The 13,737-nt window shown below is 43.9% G+C and overlaps 1 protein-coding gene across 1 annotated transcript; it reads left to right on the plus strand.

The window, feature by feature from the left end:
- Positions 1-3,744: 3,744 nt before the first annotated feature.
- On the plus strand, positions 3,745-13,447 carry nes (nestin). The gene is made up of 4 exons (XM_037072827.1): positions 3,745-4,661; positions 6,308-6,432; positions 8,579-8,652; positions 9,952-13,447. The coding sequence occupies exons 1-4, from the start codon at positions 3,831-3,833 to the stop codon at positions 12,792-12,794; spliced, it is 3,873 nt and encodes a 1,290-aa protein (XP_036928722.1). The 5' UTR covers positions 3,745-3,830; the 3' UTR covers positions 12,795-13,447.
- The last annotated feature ends 290 nt before the right edge of the window (positions 13,448-13,737 follow it).

The following is a 13,737-nucleotide window of genomic DNA, read 5'->3' on the forward strand; positions in this document are numbered from 1 at the left end:
AGGCAAGATTTCAAACAGTGTTCATACACGTTAATAAAAAAGATGTTAATAAGTAATAAATATTAAGGAAGGTAATAATTAACTTATTACACACACACACACACACACACACACACACACACACACACACACACACACACACACTCTGTGTACACAAACAATGTTGTCAGTGCTGGTGTTCATGTGTAGAGACCCTGGTGATGCTACCAGCAAAGTTTCATGTTGTGTTGAGACTTCTTACTGTTTTAAAAACAGAGATTTTGATGCTTTCGTAAAATAGCCCGTAGCACTCCCATTGAAAATGAGTTTTAAGTCTTAAAAGTGCCTCTTTCATCATAATTATACTTTTACACAAAGGTTTGACTCGGGTACATTCACAAAAAAAAAAGCCTTGTTTGCATTTTGGTGAGAGCTTCACTTTAGTGCCGTTGTCAGTATCAGGACTTCAATGAGCCGAATGTCGAAAACTGCGTCTGTACAGAAGGAAAAACCACGCGTGCTCGGAAGCGGTGGCTTCAGAAGCTGTCCTGACTTTTTCCTCGACGTTTCAGCTTTGCATAATAGTGCATAATAAAAAGAAAAACTTCCTTCTCAAATTTCCTTTCTCACCCCTGACCCTAATACTTTTCCATGAGCTCTGAATGTCAGAGCCTGGGAAACAGTGACGTCTTTTCAGCTTCACACACACAGTTTGGAAGACTTCGTTATGAATATGCTAAATTAAAACTGAGATTAACATGATGGCGCCATCAGCGTAACAGAAAGAGCTCCTCCAGAGAAGAGAAGATTTTTGACGAGACTTTGGGATATATTCTAGGTTTCTGGCAACAAAAGGGGACTGTGTCCTGGGGTATTTTTTGGGGGCAGACATCCAGAAGATTTGCATTCGCAACAAAATGCAAAAGAACTGACAAGATGTTGGGAAATATTCCAGCCAACAAAAGCCAATACTTTTAGCAAGAAAGCTGTGTTTGTGGTGACAAATGCAAATGTTTTGGGCTTTTTCATGTTTTTTTTTAAATTTTATTTTTATAGAACAGCTTAAGAGTGACAGGAAACAGGACGAGGGACGGGGAGGCATCGTCTTCATAGAGTTAATGTGGGGACATATTAACAATAACAGTGTATTCTTTGACGGGATGTCACGACATATTTCAGATGTGGCGACAGAGTCAAGAACTTTAAGCCAAAACATCTCTTTCTAATCCTTGACCAAAATGTATTTTTGTGCCATAATCCGACCAGACAATGAACACTGCAGTGTCACGACATACAAATATTAAAATTGAACTTAAAGAAATGTGCACAGGACGTGTCTTCACCTCAGGACACCAAGGTTTAGTTCAGTAGTTCACTATTTTTCCATCTGTAGCATCACGTCTCTGTGATTAAGTATCTCAAAGTTTATTAGTCGGATTTCCAGTTTGTAAAATAACAGGAACATAAACATGAAGAGACATTTGACAGTCTGGCCGTCAACTTGTGGTTTTGATACATCGACTTTGAATGTCATTCTGGTTGTCTGTTTAAAAAGAAGAAGTACAATTTTCAAAATTGTTTTCTTGAACGCAGATATTATTTCAGACTTCCTTGCTTGTCATTAACGTAGCTGTTAGCTTCCTCTGTATGAGTGCTGCTGATGGCCCCTTTATTTTCATTTCAAATCAACATGCATGAAGAACAGAATCAATCATCATGGGACACTGAACCTTCTGTCCTCTTGGTTTAAAGAATGATTGAATCCGAGTGCATATTTGAGTTTGAGTGTGTAACTTATAAAAGCAGAAGCTCACGCCGGCTTTATCTTTGCTTATCTGTGTTGTCCATCTGTCTAAGAGGTAGCAGAAGTTATAAAATGTTGTGACCTTCTTTAGACAGAGTCACATCAGTCAAACTAATACACATGAGTAATGAAGCACATCGACAGCATCAGATAAATCCAAGTCATTTGAGGCCTTTGTAGCTTTTATTGTTCTCTATTGATGAATATTATTGTTTTCATCTGTTTCAGAGAATTGTGTTGTAGTTTTACACCTCAAACGTGAATCAGCTGCAGCTAGAAGTCCTTTACGCATTTTAATTAGCTGTAACAACTGCATGCATTGTCAATAAACTGATAAATAAATCAATAATTACAGATTTTTTGATGTCCACCTGTATTTTACTGTAAGATGCAGTTTGTTTGAGGTGGAAGAAGAACTCAGATTTTGCACTCGAGTAAATGTACTTAGTTACACTCCACCACTGACTACTGATGCATTCATTTGTTCATCACTTTAATGTTTGAAGCTGCAATATAACATCATTTATGTATTGATTTCATATTTTGTGTTATTATTTTAGTAAACCTAGAAACATAACCAACAACTGAAGCTGCACAAATGCACAAATGTAGTGGAATAAAAAGTACAATGTAGTCATAAGAGAAGTCGGAGAAAATGGAAATAATCAAGGACAAGTACATCAGAAATATATGTTTTTTTGTTTCTTTTGCACAAATTAAGGAATAATGATAAATACAATAGAAAATACACAGTGTCTAATAAGAAAGAGTGTGAAGGAAAACTAACTAAAAACTCTCCAGAGGTTTGAAACGTGACGGCAGCAGAGACACTGCATGATATAAAACACCCGTCAGTGACTCAGTTATAACGAATCAGACGAGGTCACACTGACACATTAATTCATGGAGAGTGCACAAACTTAAGAACAGTAACTTGAGTAAATGTATTTTGTTTTTGCACTGGGTACTGACAGCTTGTTGCAGTGTGGAGAGACGCCCACTAGATGGCGACGGTGAGGTCAAGAGGATCCACACTTGAATTTCCTTCATCCTGCAGATGCTGTAAGTTGGTTTTTGGCAATTGTTACTTCACACTTTGCACAATTTAGTTTCATCATCGAGCAGTTTCTGAACGTGCATCGAGCTCCAGTGGAGTATCGGGAGGAAAACTCACAATGCAAAGCTGCGGAAAAGTTTGGCTTCCTTTTCAACATGTTGTGAAATCAGATCTTTGTGGGGATGAAATTACACACCAGGTGATTTTTCTGTCAACTGAATTCTGTCGCTGTTTGTTTGTGTGTTACAACCCCCCACCCCCGGTGATACTCAAGCCACAGTTCGAGTCAAAAAGAGGATGTTAGAAACATAAATGTTGTGTAATCAGTTAGGTGACTCATGTTTTATTCTTTCAGGTCTCATGTTGCTGCTGATCACGTGAAACCATTCGACAGGTTCTGTTCTGGCCTCCAGTCCAGAGTGTCATATTTCATTTTTTCTACATTCAAAATCACTGCTGTTTGTATTTAAAGGTTAAAAAAAACCATCTCTGCAAGGCTGAGCTGCCTTTCTGCTCCTGAGGAAAAATAATGATGGTAAAAAACGGTTTTATTTCTGCTGTTGTGGCTTCAGAAACACCAGCAGCCCATTATTGCTTCAGTTAAGTTGCCTTATCATCCAAACTTTAATAGAAACGGGACACAGAGATGCACAAAGCGCCGGTGGTGAAAGAGTTAACCTTGGATATTACATCACTGGCTCTCTCTGCCCTTTCCCATCTCCTCCACCCCTCCATCTCATCTCTCCCTCTCCATCCCTGCCCCTCCCCTCCCTTCAGCCTTCAGTCTCCTCCCTCTCCACCCCACCTCCCTCCCCCCCTCCTCCATGCGCCCGGCCCCTTCATTAACTCCAGTATGAAAGGGAAGCCTCTTGCTGGCAGTCACACTCCCAGAGCCTCACAGGAGCCTCACTCAAGACCCAAACATCCTGACTCAGGCCTCAGTCGGCTGCCAAATCAGAATCAGGCCCCACTTTGCCAAATCTCTCTGACATGGAGCTCCACGGCCTGCATAAAACCTTCCACCACAGCCACCTGGGTGAGGAGAAGCACCAGATGCTGAACCTGAACCGACGCCTGGAGACCTACCTGAACCGGGTGAAGCACCTGGAGGAGGAAAATGCTCTGCTTACAAAAGAGATCCAAGCTCTGAGGCGGAGCAACCACGGGGCCTCGACACGGAGGAAGGGCCTGGAGGAAGAGCTGCGGCAGGCGAGGCTGGAGGTGGATGCAGCCTGGAGGGACAGGGTCTACACAGAGCTGGAGGTCAGGAAGCTGACCGAGGAGCTCCAGGCTCTGGACCAGCTGAGGCTGAGGGAGGCTCAGGCCCAGGCGGAGGCTAAGATGAAGGTGCAGCAGAGCAGGAAGGAGCTGGAGGAGGAGCACAGGGCACAGACGTGGCTCAGGGAGAAGGTCAACCAGCTGGAGCACGAGATGAGCCACCTGATTCAGACCCATCAGGAGGACGTGGCCCACATCGAGGCCACTTTGACCCACTCCAGAGCCACAGCGCCACCCACGCCGGCTCAAAGGGCCTACCACACATCAAACCTCCTTCAGGTGGGAGAGGAGTACTCGCAGAGGGCCACCAGGGCATGGCAGGAGGCAGCACAGGCCTATCAGGGGCAGTTAGTCCGCCTGGAGGAGTCTCTTAACCAGGCCAGGAGCCGTTTAACCCAAGTGAGTCAGGAGAAGAGCGAGAGCCAGCTGAAGCTCCGAGCCCTGGAGAAGGAGATCGCCTCGGCTCAGGACGTCAGGCTGCATCTGGAGAAGAGCGTCGCCCAGCGGGGACACGAACACAGCCAGGAGCTCCAGAGACTGCAGGTGAGACAAGCATGCACACCTTTATAGCTCCTGTGTAAATCATGAGCCTCACACTCGTATCGAGGTCTTGATTCTTTTATAGCTTTCTTTAAAAAGATGATGATCACCATTCATGCCTACACGTTTTGCATCAAAACATCTAGAAATGCCCAAACGTGGATAACTAGACTTCAACAGCAACCATCAACAGCAAAGACAACAACTCCCATGATCCCACACGACACTCCTAATAACACACTGTGTCTTTAATATGTCTGCAAGTTTCATAACAGAGCTCAGTGAGGGTTTTCTTCTCACTAGAAAACTCAGCTGTGAAAAATTGTTTTTAGCAAATCAGGAACTTCAGTCGTGTGAACGCAAAGATCACAAAGTTGCACACTGTTGCTCGAGGAGCTACAACTACGCTCAGCGTCTGATGTGTCTGATAAAGCTTCATGTGGCACAAATAGACACCGTCCAAAATGATGAAGTGACAGACCACAGAGGGAATGTGGACAGATGATGATCAGCATCTGCACAACTGAGGTCAGTGAGACAAAATGGAGGAAGTTTATTTATAAAGCAGCGTTCAGACTGAGGTCAGTACAAAGTGCTTACAGGGGCGGAGCGGTGCGTTAGAGATGAGACATTAAAGGGGAAAAAGACGTTTTCTTGGTTTATTAAATCATTATGAAGTAAAAATTGATCCAGTAGTTTGGTCGTCTGTAAATTAAATCCCCCCAGATCATGAACACTGATGGATGATCGCTGTTGTAGATAAATCTGTCAATTAATTTCTCGTCTAATTGATTAATTGTCTGGTCTTTAATAATATCGATCAGTGTTTCCCCGGAGCCCAAGATGATGTTCACAACCCAAAGATATTCAGTTTACTGTCACAGAGGAAAGAAACCAGAAAATATTCACACAATTTTGACTTTTTCACCAAATTCAAAATAGTTTGCAGTTACTTCAAATCATATAATCAATCATTTCAGCTCATTTCTGTTGGCTGTTCTGTTTCCATTATAGATTAATTAATTGAATAAAACTTGTGTTTTTTTCTTGTGTTTTTGGAAACAATAAAAGCAATAAAACAATGTGGAAAAACTTATGAAATGTTAATTCAAAAGAGTGAGAACAAGAATATAAACAGTAAAAGATTAATAGGGTTTGAGCTCCACAATCACAATCATCTTGTATTTTACACATTTTCTAAATATCTTATTTGCTGTCAAACACTCAGGTCAGTTTGTAAAAGTCCAGATTTTTCGAGTGAAGGATTTAAAGAGAATTTGTGAGTTGCTCTCCCCCAGCGGGAGGCTTCCCCCCCTCATTTAATATTCTGATGGAATGAAAACATTTGGCTGTGAAAGAGACGGGGCGAGTCTGGTGGGATTAGTTTGGGGTCACGGTGGAGTCGGAGAGGTGAAGCACCCGAACTGGAGCACAAAGCTGCAGCCTCTCAGTGTGGTGCTGGGCGACCAGCGACCAGGAGAGTGGTCAGTAAAAACAAGTGTTCACTTTGCTGTATCAGAATGAAGTTGTAGTAAAACGAACGTGACCAACAGTAGCACAGAGAGTGTTAATGTTTACCCTCGCTGTCAGGCTGTCATACCTTTTTTTAAACCGCTTCCTTTTCCTCTGTCACTTCCTGTTTTTGGCAGGAGCACTTGGAGGGCCTGGAGGCGGAGAGAGAGGAGCTGGGCCAGCAGATCGACCGCCTGGTGCTGGAGAACCGCGGCCTCCTGCAGACCAAGACGTCTCTGGGCCTGGAGGTGGCGACGTACAGGTACGCTGCACCATCAGTGGAGGGTTTAAAGGAGAAATACACCCAAAATAAAAATCAAGTCATCACCTCCTCCCTCCATGCTGATAGATAGAAAGTCAGGGGAAGTTTGCTAGTCCACAAAACATTTCTGGATCTTCACGGCAAAACAGAGTTCTCCTGAATAAATTAACTGGAAAAAAAAGAACGCAAATTGACATTTAAACCCTTGAGTCAAGCATGCTAACACTTTTAGCTTAGCAGCTACAGTGAAGCTATCTTGTGGTTTTGCTGTGGTTGTTTTCAACAGCTACCTCAGCAACAATATTTACTATGAAGCTCCAAAATGTTTTGCTTTGCCCTACAGTACATAAGCAGTCAAACATGTGCAGTAAAACATTTAGCGTAGCACCATGTCAAATATACCTGCAGCCATGAATCTTCCCTGTATGAGCTACAACCTGGCATGAGGCGCATTGGTTTTACTTCAACCTTAATACTGAAGTGTGGACATTTCAGCCATCGTGTGAGATTGATATGGACACGTTCATACGCAATTCTACGCCTATGTTTGATAGATCACCTGCTGTATTTGTTTCCGAGGCATCCGAAATGAAACACGATGGAAATGTTAGAACAGGATGCAGAGATGACAGTCGATCAGCGGGTTAAGAATATCCATTTTAACTACTGTCATTGAAACAGCAGATGCAGTATTGACGTAGGTTTGTGTTTTAGAAGTCAGCCTTTGTGTTTACTCTTCATGACAGGGAGTCTCTTCATGAATCGTATGAAAGTAGAAACTTTGGCTTCACGCTGTGAAACATTAAAGCCTTCAAACTTCACTGCAGTGGAAGATCTGAGGATCCTACCTGATGTCAGGCAGGTGTGGGCGTGAGTCGCATCGCATGTTGATTTCGGGATGCTAAAAGTCAAATGCGGAGGCAAGTTTTTAATGTTTGTTGAAAGTCGTTTCTTTCTCAAACGACCCCACGAGCATCCAGCTGAGCTCCCGTCACGACTCGGGTCAACGCTGATTTAGATAATCAGCCTTCATTCTTCAATCTGTGCGAGAGGATGGAAAACAAAAGAGGCGTCCGGCAGCGACCGCAGCCGTCTGGACTAAAGGTCACCACGTTGAAACAGCAGCCTCTGAAGTCTCGGACGATGTAACGGATCCATCATGGAGCTCTGTAGTGGAGCCTCCTTTCTGCTGCTCCCCTCCTCCTCACATTATTGACCCTCACCCCTCAGATTCATGAGCTGTGGGAGTCTAGAGTAACTGCAGAGGGGGAGGAACAACAAGAGGACACATTTCAAGGTCAATCACTGCATGTGAAACTTGATATTTTAATCAAACAGGATCTTTAAAAAGGGACAGTTTACCCAAAAATGTTAATGTTACCTGGTTTTGGTCACCACAAAAAAAACACTTGAAATGTTTACAGCTGTCGGAATGGAAATGTATCCAGGTGTCCGAAATATATCAAGTGTTGTGACTCGAGCTCTGGTCGCCAGCCTTGTTGGATGGCGAATAAGCAAAGAATCTGAACGTTATATGCTAAGTTTGGTAGAAATATCAACCTTGGACGTATCTGTAGTTGGCAGAAATGGTTACAGCTAACATACCATCCTGGTGACTGGGCTGAATCATCTGGGGTTTGGAGATGTGTTAGTGTTGGTGGCAACTAACTGAGCCGTCTGAACGCGGTAAAGATGCCCGAATTTTCCTTTTCTGGATGAAATGTTCCTTTTTAAAATGAAATAAACTGCAGCTAATTATTCAAGTATGTGTCGGAATGCAGACTGGTGCGGTCCACATGTGTGAACTCACACAGTGGTATTAGTGCTGCATGGGCTGCTCATAATATCTGCTGTCATTGTGTGTGTGTGTGTGTGTGTGTGGGGAATTGATGGCAGAGGTCTGTGCGCTGCAGATGGCTCCTCAATGGCGAGGCCTTACCTTCATTACCATAACAACAGACCTCAGTCTGTTCCTGCTGCTCAGGAGCAACACAAGTCGGCCTCCCGTCCTCCTCCCACCCAGCGCTCTGTGCGCGGCGTCATGTCGGCGTTCACACATTCGTGGCTCGTCCTAATTATAAAACATCAGAATATCCTGGTGTTGTAACAGGATGTAACCTGCTCCTCTTGTTGTCTGTCTCTGCAGAGCTCTGCTGGACAGCGAAAACCTCAGAGGAGACGTCTCTCTGTTGAACCAGCCAAGAAACATTTCCATCACAGGTAATTAAAGTAAACAGTGTTAACAACAGCAGCATGTCGGCGACTTCACTGAATCTCAATATGTCGCATAAATCCTCTCCTTTCTCTCCACTCTCCTCGGTGTGGGTATAATATCATTTAGTCTGACTAAAAGCCCCTGAGAGTGGGCGACATGTTTGGTACTATTTGTAATCGCATTAGTCTAACTGGGGAGTGTGTGTGTGTGTGTGTGTGTGTGTGTGTGTGTGTGTGTGTGTGTGTGGAGGGGTGGGCTTCTCTGAGGCAGCTGAGGTCGGCACTTTGGGTCCTGTAATGTAAGCCACCTCAGACGGTCCCCAGAGGTTACTGAGCCGTGTGGCGCTGCTTTCCAGTAACTTAGACAGCAGCGAAAGGAAATGACGATCAATATTTCCCCATTAGTGTCCGGCCTCCATTCAGAACATATGTATTAATAATGCTTTGGGGAGGCAGCTCCTCCACAGTAGCTCTGTCAAGTTAAGATTACTGACGATGAATTGAAATACTAGTCCGTGCTGTGTGGGGATATCAGATAACTCAGGATTCAGAGTTGTATCTAGTTTAAAGCTATTTTTCATTTCTTAGTCACATTTTAGACATTTTATTCATCATGTTTCAGAGCTGCCGTTAGGACAAGCAGGAGCTCCAGCAGTGAGTTCTTTTCTGAAATTAGTCTTCGGTTAGATGCCTGAAATAAGGTCTCTTTTGCTCTACAATGTAAAACCCATGTTTGAAATATTAAATATTTATGTGTCTTTAAAAAGAGGCTCGCTAACTAACAAGTAGATAAATTAGTTGCCAAACAGGTTGAGTGGTGCACCTTCAAGTTTCTTTTCAGGTTGAAGTGTTATTCCCACCTTGTTGCCACGGCCTCCATCTCCCTTTACTACGCTGTGTTTCCCTTCTGCTGAATTATAAATAAAGTGTATCTAAAGATCTTTTATGTTGAAGCCATCATGTTGTCATTAACTCTCTGGGACAGCATCACCTGGGATTCTGGGAACCAGCACACGTCAATCAATGACAGTGATATATTCTTTATATTCCGACAGACTAGATGCACAATTTGGGGAACATATTAGGCTTTTTTTTATTTCAGGTAACTTGACACTTACTTTTTAGTCCTGGCTTGTCTCTGTTTATTTTTTTAGCTTATGAACATCTTGTTTTAGTCATTTTAGACAAAATCAAGGATTCAGTACATTTGCCAGAACTGTTGACTGAAGTTATCGATGCAAGTCATCATTATTACAGTAGCTTAGTTCATTGTGTATTCATGAGCTCGTCTCTTGTCCTCCACAGATGTGGTCTTCAGTCCTCGAGGGGTTAAAACAAATTACCAGCCCCAGCTGTCCGCTGTCTACAAGACCACTTCCCTCTCATCTGTCCGTGGTATGAGAGGAACAGGGTCAACGTCAATAACTGCTGCACCAGTGTGGAGTAGGAAACCTGTCACCCTCACTGAAACTCCAAAGACGTACACGAAACCTGCATCTGAAGACACAACAAAATCAGCCACACAGGAAACTCCTTATCCAAAAATACTGCAGGATGGAGCTGTTGAAAGTTTCAGACCGCAGGAGGTCCATGAGAAAGTCACCTACGCTGAGCCCCTTTCACCTCCTAATGAGGAGGAGGCGCTCGTTCAAACATCAGAGGACAAAGAAGGTGAAGAGGATCGGAGCAATGTTGGTGTTGAACATCCAGAGGAAAGACCAGCTGAGTCAGTTATCAGCTGTCAGGTTGAGTCGGACCTCAGCGCCAAGCCGTCCTTCAACGATGAGGTGAATCAAGATCAGTTTATGACACCGAATCTCATACCATACCATGTGAAAATGACAGAGGAGTCCTGTGGTTTCTCAGATGAACCTGATACGGATGTGCCTTCTGAGATACCTGCTGAGGAAGAAGATACACAAGTGCCAAATGCTCCGATTGATGCATGGGGAGAGAAAGAATCCAAAGGCCAAGAAGTCGAGCATGTCCAAGAGGAAGCCTCAGACTCCGAAACTGAGGCAGTACTTGAACAGAACTCTGAATCCAGGACGAGCAGTCCAGTGTCTGAAATTGGGCCTGAAGAGAGTTTGTTGAACAAGGTGACAGACCTCAGCCAAGATGAGAACATCGTAAAGGAAGATGCAGCTGAGACGACACAAGAAATAAACGGTGCTGAGCAAGAAGTCGGAACAAGTGAGACGGATGTCGAGGAAAGTCTGTACCCCGACGGAGAGGAGATGGATACCTGGGACAGTGTGATTGAAAGGAAGGTTGATCTGAAGACATTTGTTGGCGTGAACAAGGATGAAGAACAACAGCATGCTGAACCAGAGGAGGATATATCAGCACGAGGACAAGAGCCTCAAATGAGAGAAATTAAGCATCCATTTGCTGCAGATATACAGCAAGATGATGAGGTTGCTCCCTCACTAATGGAAGAACAAGTAGGTGACGAAGGACTTCATGCTGACCAAGAGCACGTGCAGCTTCCTAACAATGAAGAGGAGGATGAAGAGGAGGATTCTCAAAACGTCTCCATGTCGTGGAGGACCGAGCCGGAGAGCGACAGCTACGCTCTGGACAACACGCTCGCTGACACTCGTCCTCTGATCCGATACAAAAGCGACGAGACTGACGCCAACACTCAGGCGTCACACATGGACGAGAGCGAGTCGAGCGAAGGTGAACAGGAAAAGAAGATCGGAGAGACGGGAACTGGGACGTGGAGCGAAGGCAAGACAAAGAAATCTGGAACTATGGAAGATCTGTGTGAAGAAGTTGAAGAGGAAGCATTGGATGAGGAATATGATCTGGGATATATTCATACCGAGGACAGGGACGTTGGCCACGGTATGACTGAAAGTGAGCACGCTACACCAGAGAATGAAACAGCAAGTGCAGAAGAAATCAGAAATGTCAGTGAGGGACATTCGGATGAAGAAACCGAAGAACTTAACAGACCTGTGGTACCTACAAATGTCGACTACGATGAGGAGTTGGAGATTGACCGACTTGTGGAGCAGGAATTAGAAAACCTGGCCACAGACAGCTACAGTGTTCACTTCGCACAGCAGAAAGTCAGCGTGAGTAAGAAGATGTCTGTCGAGGAAATGACTGAGCAAGAGGAGGCTGGAAAAACTGAAACAGAGGACACGTCTTCTTGTGCTGATCAGCCATCTGAGAACCAAAATTTAAACGATATGTCTGTTGTAATGCATCAAACTGACACTCCAGGTGATGAAGGAGTCCAGGATAAAGATCAAGAAGCTCCAGAGAAAAGAGAGGAAGAGGATGAACACAATGAATCCACGGTGACACATGCCGATGTAACCGAAGATCACTCCAGCTTTAGTGACTTCATCAGCAGGCCTGATGTGGAAGAAATCAACAACACAGAGGAACCAAATTCTGCTTTCCAGGTAGCAGCAGATCAGGAAACCCTGCAGGATGTGTCCGTCCCCACCGACGTGAAAGAGGTTGTACCACTGGAAGCACCAAGCGTATCTCAAGAACATCTTGTTGAGGATGTTGCGGGCTGTCAGGAAGTTCAAGAAACAGAAGCGGAATGGGAAGTCCTAAAGAACCCAAGTGAGGAGCATGAAATCGAACATCAGAATCAAGATGATGAAGATAATTTGCCTGAATCAGCTGAAAGGTATCTCCAAGAGGACGAAGACTCTGATGAGGGCGCTATGACGCCGAAAGAGGAGCCAGTCGACGTCTCCCCTGATAGTGTTCCTGAAGAAAACAATATCTTTGGGGTGAAGGACTCAACAGAAGCATTGAACACAAACGGCAAAGACAGCAGCCTACATGGTTTCTTCAGCTCTGGTGTGAAGAACGACTTCTGGATGTCCTCCCTGGAGACTGGTGCCACCTTTCAGCCAGACGATCCCTGTAATGAAGCAGCTGAGCAAACCAATAAGAATCTAGGGTTTGCTGACAGTATGGTTTGGGGGGATTTGGAAAACCCCAACGTGGTTAACTGGAACTCCAGGCTGGATATTGATTCGTCCTCTAAAGCCCTGGTCGCTAAGAAGGAGCAGGAGCATTCGGAGGTGAAGCAGGTGTTGAAGGGGGAGCTGGTTCATTCTGAGGAGTCTGAAGTTGAGGGTGAATCCTGGTCGTCGGGGGAAGAAGCAGTTTGATAGAGATAAATTTGAGTTCAACCAGTTTAGATTTAATCAATGTTAGTCTGATGAAAGTTCTGATTTACTTTTAAAAACCAAAGTCGTGCCTTGGTGCGCACATCAGTGACGCTAACCACCAACGTGCCAACAGAGAGACTGAACACCTGCCTTGTTTCTTTACACTGACGTATTCGACTAACCGTTTCTATTCTACTCTGATTGTTGAAGCTCTTTAGTCTTTTAAGTGTGCATGTTATAGGGGATGAGGGTTGAGTATTGTGCATGTGGAAGCGGCATGAGGACAGAACAAAGAATGTCATTTGAAAGTCAGAGTGTTTATTGATTGCTGCCTAATCTGATTTCACTGACTGATGGAAATCAATGAGACCAGAAGGGAAGGATACCTAGAAAGAGCTGCTACTTCTCTGTGTAATAAACAGACAACGATTGTTCCCTCCGGTGACTCATCTCATCTCACTGGACAACATATTTGCATGTTTTTACAAGCGTTGAATGAATGACTGGTTGTAAAAGGTTTATGATGGACATATTCAATTTGGATAAGCAAATTGTTCTGCTTCTATTTGGTTGTCGTGTATTAAACAAACGTTTTAATTAACATCCATGAAGATTTTGCTGCGGTACGTAAACAGTTTGAAATAAAGTAGATTCATGACGTGCCTGAGTTTGAAAATCTCTTGTTTATTTGCAGAGCAACATTGCTATAAAATATTTAATATATTCTCTCTGGAAAGCTGAGTGAAACTCTTTAAGAATCAACTACTCACTTATACAGCCCATTTACAACTAAATGATGTTTGGATGCTTGTGTTTACATTTCTGGTTAGCATCCTGTTAGTGTTTCTGTAATGAACTTCAAGGATCTTTTAACAGATGATGAAATGGTCTCAGTTTGATTCTGATGCCTCGATATGAGTCACATAAACAAACAAGACCATCA

The sequence above is a fragment of the Acanthopagrus latus genome, chromosome 17 (assembly GCF_904848185.1).
Source record: "Acanthopagrus latus isolate v.2019 chromosome 17, fAcaLat1.1, whole genome shotgun sequence".
Taxonomy (NCBI): Eukaryota; Metazoa; Chordata; class Actinopteri; order Spariformes; family Sparidae; genus Acanthopagrus; species Acanthopagrus latus.

Coding starts and splice junctions, on each gene's coding strand:
- nes (XM_037072827.1), top strand. CDS start 3,831: ATGGAGCTCCACGGCCTGCATAAAACCTTCCACCACAGCCACCTGGGT. Junction 4,662..6,307: donor AGGAGCTCCAGAGACTGCAG/GTGAGACAAGCA, acceptor TGTTTTTGGCAG/GAGCACTTGGAGGGCCTGGA. Junction 6,433..8,578: donor CTGGAGGTGGCGACGTACAG/GTACGCTGCACC, acceptor CTGTCTCTGCAG/AGCTCTGCTGGACAGCGAAA.